Source organism: Halichoeres trimaculatus, unplaced genomic scaffold, assembly GCF_033239565.1.
Source record: "Halichoeres trimaculatus isolate MK-OKI-2021-1 unplaced genomic scaffold, fHalTri1.1 fHalTri1_scaffold_5, whole genome shotgun sequence".
Taxonomy (NCBI): domain Eukaryota; kingdom Metazoa; phylum Chordata; class Actinopteri; order Labriformes; family Labridae; genus Halichoeres; species Halichoeres trimaculatus.
In genome coordinates this window covers 900,421-910,219 of record NW_027437183.1, presented here as the reverse complement: position 1 = coordinate 910,219, position 9,799 = coordinate 900,421, and the positions used below count along the sequence as shown (strand labels likewise).

Genomic DNA, 9,799 nt, shown 5'->3' with positions numbered 1-9,799 from the left:
AATATTAAAAAGACACTGATGCACCCTGGGAATGTCGCGTGGACACACAAAAGAAGTCCAAAGTCTATAAAAAAAGATCTGCATGAACCCACAAGTACCCACAGTGTTACCCAGTCACTGAACACAAAAAATAAACAAAAAACAAAGAAAAATAGAAGGAAATTATGTTAAACAAAAAACAAAAAAAAGAAAAGAAAAAAAAGAAAAAAAAGAAACAAAAAACAAAGAAAAATAGATGGAAATTATGTTAAACAAAAACAAAAAAAAGAAAAGAAAAAAAGAAAAAGAAAATAAAAATCAAAAAACAAAGAAAAATAGATGGAAATTAGGTAAAACAAAAAAAAAGAAAAAAGAAAATAATAATAAAAAAACAAAGAAAAATAGATTGAAATTATGTTAAACAAAAAAAGGAAAATAATAAGCCATAAACAAAGAAAAATAGATGGAAAATATGTTTAAAAAAAAAAGAAAAAAAGATCTATACCATTACATGTCTACCTTAAGAAAAGGACTTACAAACTACGTATTCAACTTCTCAACACCGTATTTCAGAATTTTTGTTATCATAGCTCCTGAATGACACTTTAATAAAAAATAAGTGGTAAGTTTGAGTAAATATGAGATGGAGCAGCTCAAAATTACCAGCAGGTCATACTCAGGAGATGTTTCCAATTTCATTTAACATTTATGAAAACTCAAAAGAACTTAATAGCTAAAATTAATTCTAAATTCATGACATATTGTTTGAATAAACAGGTGTGATAAAAGGCCAGTGAGAAAATTTTTCTTATAAAATTCAACTAAGAATTTTACACTTTTTCTCTCTCTTTATCTATATCATTTTTTAAAGTTTTTTATTTATTTATTTTAATCAATGAAATGAGAGAGAAACAATTCAACAAGTACATCGATGGTAATAAAATAATAAAAGGATGAAAAGTCACTCAAAGAAGCACCATATAAACCTATTTTTTTAAATTAATGACTATATTGTTTTTTTTATGTTTGTCTTTCTTGCTTGTTTCTTACCTTTTTTTTACTCCTTCCCAATTTGAGTCCTCTTGCTTTTCCCTCAAGTCTAAGCATATTTCAGTGTATATAACTAATTTTTCTTGTTTTTCTGCCAACACAGGAATAAATTAAGTTTGTTATCAATTAATGATACATCAAATTATACTTTTTAGATTACTAGATTAAATAATAAAACAACATAAAATGAAATAAATAACAATCTTCTGAAATTTAGCCACCTGAGAGAACTTCCTCCACCATAACATACCATATCAGCTTTATTTATAAAGCGCTTTTTAAAACACAACAGCAGTTAAAAAAAAAAAAAAAAAAAAAAAAGTTGTGTACAAGTAGATAAAAAAAAAAGATGAAAACAGATGAAAAAAAAGCAGAAACATAAAGGAAAACATACTAAAAATAATTAAAAGAAAACAAAAAGGAATAAGATCAGAAAAGAAATTAAGTCTTGCTGAGGTTAAAAGACAAAGAATAAAGATGGGTTTTCAGAACTTATTGGGAGTGTCATGACAAACTGTTAGTGTAAATTTAAGAGGTTTGAAGTTTACAGGGATTCCTTGTTTTGTTAGTTATGTAACCAGTTGATAAAATAGGAAAAAGTATTTGTTTGATAAGATGTTAAAAAGGTGGTTAATACAATATTTTTCTTCTATAAAATGATTTGTAAAATGTAAAAGTTCTTAGGAATGTAAAAAAAAATACATATGCATTTTATTTATTTATTTATTGTGTTAAAAGCTGTAAAATCCCTTTGGAGTGATTATGTGAAAGTTTAAAGTTCAAACGGCCACAGGTGAGGAGTGGGATGTTTTGATTGGGTCACGTGACGTGCGAGCAGCGACAGCGGGAGTTTTTTTCCTGAACGAGTCTTCTGGAAGTTTCGGCTCAAAGCCTGTTTGTTGACTTATAACACGGATTATCAGCAAGGTAATTTGCTGAATTACAAGTATGTGAGTAACGGGATTTCTGCTCCAAGTTTCGAGGTGTTTTTGGACTTACTGGGCTGCCGTTAAACACATGAGCAGAGAGGAAAACGTGACGTACAGCGTGCTGCAGTAAGCTAGCTCAGCGCGACGTTGTAGCTTCGCCTGAACGTTTATTCACACTCTTTTTTCGACCTGGAAACGTGAGACACCTACCGGATAACGCTCCTGGATTTACTCTGGTTCCTTTGGCTTCACTGGACTTCATGGGTCTGCTGCATGCTGCCCACCTGTTCCTGGAGAGGTGGACGGACTGGTGACGCTCCCTGTGGAGCTGAAATCCTCTAAAAAGGTACTGATTAAACCGATTTTAATTTCTTAGTGATCTCATGTGACGTCATCCACTCGAGACGGGCCATGATGGAGGCTCTCTTTGAAAATCTTTCTCTGTTTCTTGCTGGCTGGAGTCTTTCACAATAGGCTTTAGCGTGCAGATAAGACATCTTAAAATCATATTTATATCATATGTTTAAATTCCTGTTTCTCCAATATGGCTGTGCATTAGGGTCCCACTCAAATCTGAAGTCAATGCAGACACTGTAGTCCAGCTCAATTAGCGGTTCGTGGGCCACATGCGGCCCAAAAGCAGCTACCAAGTGATTGGGCTTCAGATCCGATGACGAAAACACATTTTACTAACTTTGACAAGTTTTTACAGAACTTCCAACATTGTTACAAATATTGACTGCAACACCCAGCGTAACCTGGCAACTACCCACAATGCATTGTCCCACACAGGTGAAACTAGCTTGTCTCTTTCTACCCTAAAATGAAAAAATCTGCAAGAAAAATCCTCAGTTTAATCCTGCGTGGACTGGAAAGTGTTTGTTAGTTTCACTACCAAGTCTATAAACCAAACCAAGAGTGCGCTGCAGTGCTAAAAGATTATAATGTCCAAAGACACCACACTGAAAAACAAGCTGTGTTTTAGACAGGCTTTGTACTTATCTTGTTCCTATGTAAATATGTAAAGCAGGGGTGGCCAACCTGTGGCTCGCGAGCCGCGTGTGGCTCTTTGCCTTTTGGTGTGCGGCTCTTCGATCCACTCATAAACCTGATATATTGATGCCAACGTTGGAATCAGTATTGGGTGATGAGATTGATACTTAAGTTTCAGTTTCTCTCCTCTATATGTGCTCCTCTCCATTGCTCATGTGCTTGTAGATAGACGGATAGGTGACTGATAGACAGATCAATGGAACTTTGTCTCTTCTGCAGTAAGAACAAAAATTTGTCTTTGGCATGGCTTCAAGTACAATTTTAAACACATATACAAATACAATACATCTTGCTTTGAAAATCGGAAATGTACTGATTTTTATATTATGTCATTTGGTTTATGTGTGACAGGAAGTGCGTTTGTAAGACCATGTTTTTTAGTGGCTCTTGGTCTCTGACTCGTTGGCTACCCCTGATGCAAAGAGTAACATTTTTCTGTTTTTCTGTATTTCTATAATTTTCTAATTCCATATTCTTCTTCTTCTTCTTCTTATTGTTATTATTCTATTTTTTATTGAATAGAATAAAAGCAGTTGTCTGTGAACTGCTGTGACAAAAACAAGCCCCATGGGGGATTAATAAAAAAACATATATTTTATTATTTTCTATTCCAAACTTTCCTGAGGGATCTCGTGAGGGGTCCGCTAGAATTCAGAGTTTAACTGTGGCTGTTTACCAAACTATTATACAACATGTGAATGTAGTATGTAGTAGGCTTGCTGCCTACTGCTTTCGCGTGTAGTCTGTAGTCTGACTGTTGTGTTGGGTCTGTTTTGTCGTATACTACTCTGGTTTAAAGTTTCAGAGGCGGAGCAACAGCTGATTTTTTTTTTTTTTTTACCTTTATTGAAAATGTACGAAACAATCTATGGGTGGATCACGGCATATTAGTTAATCATATCACAGCATAAATATCATATTTGATTTTTAATCTTACACCAAAAGTTATATTGTTTATTTTAAGCATTTTGGAAAGTATTGACTTTTTATTTTTAGAGCTGATGGAAAATAACTTCCATTTATTCCATGGTTAAAAAAAAAGGTAATTAGTCTTTTATATGGGCGTCAATGAATTTTTCAAAGTAAACACCTCTTTTACGACAAGAAGTGTTGAGATTTACCGGTGTTTCTTTCTCATCACTTTACTTTTATCTCACGGACCGTCTAACATTAGCGTTGTTGTATTGTAGTTGTAATGCCTTTAAACTCACTTTTTATTCTTTTGTTTTTATCTTGGCATGAGAGTTGTGTGATCCATGTCCTTTTATATCTTTTATGGTCTTAACCCCTTTTTTATGTGACTGTGCAGCACTTTGGTGAACTTAAATGTTTTTTAAAATGTGCTATGTAAATAAAGTGGATTAGATTGGATTAATGCCGACTCATTCCAGTAGATGGCAGTAATTCACCAAAACCTGCCACCCACTCTGAAAAACCGCATTAGAGCCATGCATTGTGGGAAACAGTATGCCAGGTAGACTGGTCCGTTGCATACTGAGAAATTTCCCTGGATCAGTCGGACATCCGGGGATTTTTGGCAAACTGCAGATTTAGCAAGTCCAGACTAAAATTATTGGCTTCATGTTTAATTAAACGGCCCTGCTTTAGACTGTAAAAACGGACGTCATCTGTCTGAAAACAAATAGGAACAGTAAAGCGTACGTATATATAAACATCCTTTAATCATGATTGCCAAACATATGAATTAAGGCATATACAGTATAAAAAAGCAACAGCAGGTTTTCATGTTTCTACGGTTTCAGTGTTATTAACTGGATACACCGGGTGTGTTTGTGTGTGTGTGGCTGTGTGTATGCGTATGTGTGTGTGTGTGTGTGTGGATGAAGTGAACAAACCGAGCAGCCTTTAAAGACAACACTGTGTCTCCCAGAAGATGACAGCGTTTGTAAACAGAGTTCATAGCACTATATTCAAGTAAGAGAACGATCACTTAACTATGGTGAGGTGGTCTGTGGGTGAGGCAGAGCTGCTGATAGACCACCACAAGGGGGGGCCAGACCACCACAGGGGGGCCAGACCAGAGTTTATCTTATACTTTCTGTTTGTGCTTCAACTAATCAATGAATCTCAGAATTTTTGGACTTTTTGTGGCTTTTTTTTTGGGATGTCTGAATCAAGTTGGACTCTGGTTTACTCAGACTCTGTGATACACTCTGACTCTGCTTAGTTTGGGATGAATCAGCAGTTTGGCGTCACGACTGTAAAAATGGAGCCTTGTGTCTATCAGAAGCTCTGCGGTGAGCTAGTTAGCTTATAGGTGGCATGAGAGCAGGGGCAGTGCAAAGGATTGTGGTCCAAAGTCAGTCGGCTCAGGACTGGATTTAAGGGTTTGGGAGTCACATCATTGAGTAGTGATTCAGCAGGTTTTTATCGTGTAGAGAAAACCAGTCCATAAGGAGGGCAGAAATAGGGAGGGATGGGGTCTGAGGAAACGTAGAAGCAGAACCCACCGGATGCCTAACGGTTGGGTTCACCAAGAAATGTCCGCAGCACCAAGTGGCAGAATTTGTGCATCTTTCTGCGCTGTGTCAAGGTCCAGGTCCCAAATTATCTAATTTCATTGCTTTAAACAAAGAAAGACTGTTTAGACATTGTTTGATTTCTGCAGTAAGTTTAGTTAGCACATTAAGGGTCTGGATTCCCTAAAAAAAAGCAAAATATCTTATTTCATTAAACACAAGAACACTGCTTCACTTCACAGAGCTGTTTCCACCAAGTGGTGCAGTACGGATCAGTACAGTTTGGCCCTGGTGGATCAGCGAAGCCAGAGCACGTTTGCTTTTGGTAAGGGGCATGTAAGCCAAGCCCAGCTACATTATAGCATGACGGCATAGCAGCACGACACAGTGTACCCCGCTAATAAATCCAACAAAGAAGAAAAATGTGACTCAGTAAACAAAGATCAACGATGAAGACATCCAGCAATTGGTCTTTGTTGTGAGTGTCGTGTGTTTCTTTGTTACAAAGAACAATCAAGCTTTGTTTCAGAGAAGACTGTCACACAGGAAGTGACTATTCCTTCCACCAATCAACAGACTGCTGTGTTTCTAGCTCCACCTTCTGGCAACAGAAGGGTACCAAAAAGTGGGACGGTACGGGGCGATAACTTTGGGGCCTGCCCCAGTTAGGGATGGGAACCGAACAAGGTACTTTAGCTGCATTTCAACCAAGCAGATTTGTTTAGTTAGTCTCGGTACGGCGTGCATTTTGTGGCGTTTCCACTGACTTATCCCGGGACAGATCCCCAAATAACTGAGACGAGCCGTCCCACTTTTTGGGACCCTTCCTTATGGGTGCCAAACTGAACCGATCTGCTCTAAGAAGGTGGAGCTACAACACTGCAGACCGTCGATATGTCGAAGTATTTCTCCTGGGGGCTCACAGACTTCTCTGAAACAAAGCTTGATTGTTCTTTGTATCAAAGAGCTACATGCTAATCACAGAGAGGACGAAATGCTGCATGTCTTCACCTGTGTTCTTTGTTTACTGTGTCACGTTTTTCTTCTTTGTTGGATTTATAAGCGGGGTAAACTGTGTCGCGCTGCTACAGCGTCACACTATTGTTTAACAGCTGCAGCTTTCAGCATCCAGCTTACACGCCGCCCACCACCAGAGGGCACAGTTTGCTGTGGAAACACAAACGAGATCAGGCTTAACTGTACCAAACCGTGACGAACCGTACTGAACCTACCCGGACTGCTCGGTGGAAACGTGGCTTTTCCCGTCTGTAGTATCGGGTAGTTGGCAATTTTCCATGCTGGACATGAACACAGCATTGCAAGTTTATAAACTGAAAAATAAATGTTTTAAAATTTCAAAAACTTAAGATTTTAGCATCAAAACAATAGATCAGTATTTATTACCACAAAAACCCACACAAAAGTACCAAAATTTGGTACCGTTGATGACACTGATGTGCCAGGTACTGGGCATCTGTACCGTATCATTTCAAGTGTGAATGGTACCGTACCTTGTCCCAGTTTTAGTTAAAGGAAACGCCACACAATGCGCGCCGTACTGTGACAAACTGAACTTCACCACTTGGTGGAAACTGGGCTTAAACCTTTGGGCATTCTTTGTAAATTGGATGGTTTATATGTTTTTGCGCAGGCCCAAAGTTTGAGTTTTTGCCAACAGAAATCTGTGTTAGAGTGCAGCTCAAAATCAGCCTTTTTTAGCCACTTTTTAAGTTTCTAGTGGGACTGTAAAAACTGCTACACACAGGAATAGTAAAGCCTTGGGTTTTAGTGGTATTTCACTTTTTATCGCTTGCTAATCTGGATCCTCAGAGCTTAGCTGGTCTCTCCAAAGCCTGTAGCTTCTGGGACAAGCTAACGATGCAAATATCGTTCGCGATGTGCAATGAGGTTTTCCTGCGCTGCCCGCTGCTCCCTGCGCGGCTGATGGAGGTGGACGTAGAAAGCGTGTTAGTGCTCTGCCATGAATCTGTACAGAATATTTACAGCACTGGGCTCCTACACGGCAGCGGGCGGGTCGATGTGAAGGTTTACTCTCACATAAAGACAATACAATCAACATGGTTACGCTCAAGTACAGGTTAGTAATACAAATGTAGCGTCAGCACTATGGAGGAGGAGGAGGAGAGGAGGAGGAGGAGGAGCACTTCAATAATCAGGAGAATAATAAGGAGAGTAATAGACTTTGTAGCTTCCTAATGCTGCTTCCCAACAGGAGTTAAAAAACCATCAACACTATTGGGGTAAAGGACGTCCTCACCGGTACATTCAGTCACATCCTCATGTTACACCACCACACATGTGCATTCATAAACCGCCGCCGCACCACGCCTCTGCTGAGCGCTTCCTGTCAAATCCTGCAAAACTGAGCTCCAGAAGTCCAGGATGTGGTTTGTACAGAGTCCCTGTCTGCGTCCCGCCTGCGTCCCGCCTGCTCCTCCTGGACGTTTATAAAACAGGTCGTCTTCAGTAAGAAATGAAAGAGGTTTAGTTTCAGTTTCAGTTCTCTGCCTCTCAGCGAGGCGAAGCTTATTCAACACCATGGAATTGATGTCTGATAAATCTGCCGTTCCTCATGTGAGACGTGGTCACATGGTCCTACTTCTTCCCGTCGCTGTCTGTGGAGACAAGAGGACACAGTTACAGCCCGCACTGAAAATGAGAGTTTGTTCTTGTTTTTTGAGTCGATGTTTTACCGGACTATCAAACTCTGCTCAGCTCATTTTATCAGATTTAAACCCAAACCCTGACGCTGGTGTAAGTGTTCCCTCTATTCAGACATTTTTAAATCCTCAACACCAACAAACTTCGTCCACCTGTAGCCTGAGGATCACCTGTTCTGATCATTAGTCTTCAAAAGACACAAAAACACAACCAAACAAAAAAAGGAGTGATCCTGGAAGTGTGACAAGCTGGAAATTATGTATTAATTAGGGATGCCCGGTGTATGGGTATCAATATCGGTATCAGCTGATATTTACACACTTAGCTGCCAGCCATGTCCAGAGCATCTTGAACGACCTTTCAAGGTCCAAATAATCTTGTTTTCTCTGACTATGTAAACACCAAAACTACCTAAGAAGCAGTGGCGTGGCGTGGGGATTTTTTTTGAGGAAGCCAAGTGAGACAAAGCCTCATATCTGTATGATTTTTAGGGAATTTACATAAAAGACTATGTTGCAGTTTGTATATCGCTATGTCATGTAACGGAACGACCTGTTAGAGCGCCCAGAGAGCGCTCATTTTACTTACTTTGAACACCGACACACACCTTTCACTCTCCCTTCCTCACTCACTCATTCACACTCGTACATCGTCCTTTTGACTTAGCTTAAATATTTTAACGACCTACTTAACCGCCCACTCAACACACAACCTGCTGCTTCATGCACACTGCTAACGTGCTAACCTCCCTGATTTCATTCAGTGGCTTGATGATGACGATACTGTGGTTTGATTGGTTTGAGGCTTGACACAGTCTTGGTCAATCACAGGTGAGCAGTGTCATGATCACAGCCTCATCTGATTGGTTAATCATTCTTGCTTTTTTCACCAAGGGACGCCAACTCAGCTTGGCCCCCTTGTGGACAACAGTGGCAACATCCTATTTTCACCACGCATTCGCCACAGAACATTTATGAGGGCGCTGTTTTACACATCACAAAATGCTCAATAAGTAGAGGAGAGAAATAAGGAAGAGACGACAGTGACGAATCACAGAAGAATTATCGAAACTGTTAAAAGGAGTATTTTCATTAAAACACAGCTACAGTCTGAAAACAGAGAGGGATCATGGCTTCCCTTGACCTCGGAGAGAAAACGCCATTGCTAAGAGGAGTACACTCTCTTCTTTAATGTCTTTCTTCCTGTTTTTGTTTTGTTCATTTCGGGCACTCCATCCTCCTCTCCATGGTCGTCTTTTCTCATGATCGTGCAGCGCTTTCTCTCTGAACTACCTCCACACATCATCTCAGATTATTATTTTTTTTCCTGTTATTTATTTATTTTTTAATCAATACTGATATTGGTTGATATGAGTTTATTGGCCATAACAGCAATATCAGTATTCGATATCGATATCTGCCAAAATTGTCATATCGGTGCATTCCTGGTATTGATAGTCTAAAAAAAATGGCAAAGTCCAGATTTTGCTGAATTCATGAGCATTATCTGTTACATATTAAATAAAAAACTGTAAAAATTGGGAAAAAGTGTTTAAAAAAATACTGTTTGTTATGTTTTGTAATGTCAGAAGTATGATTGAGTGATTTTATTTTCACATTAAATCTA

The 9,799-nt window shown here is 39.0% G+C and overlaps 2 protein-coding genes across 2 annotated transcripts in view; one reads left to right on the top strand and one right to left on the bottom strand.

Moving 5' to 3' along the window:
• The first annotated feature begins 1,999 nt into the window (after nucleotides 1–1,999).
• Nucleotides 2,000–9,799, top strand: part of gramd2b (GRAM domain containing 2B) — an 84,706-nt gene continuing 76,906 nt past the window's right edge. Inside the window, exon 1 of the mRNA XM_074671325.1 lies at nucleotides 2,000–2,304. The gene's annotated coding sequence lies outside the window, so the exon portion shown is untranslated. The remainder of the gene's footprint in view (nucleotides 2,305–9,799) is intronic.
• Nucleotides 7,143–9,799, bottom strand: part of znf608 (zinc finger protein 608) — a 59,197-nt gene continuing 56,540 nt past the window's right edge. The window contains exon 9 of the mRNA XM_074671322.1: nucleotides 7,143–8,127. Coding sequence (XP_074527423.1) covers nucleotides 8,108–8,127 — 20 coding nt within the window. The 3' untranslated portion in view covers nucleotides 7,143–8,107. The remainder of the gene's footprint in view (nucleotides 8,128–9,799) is intronic.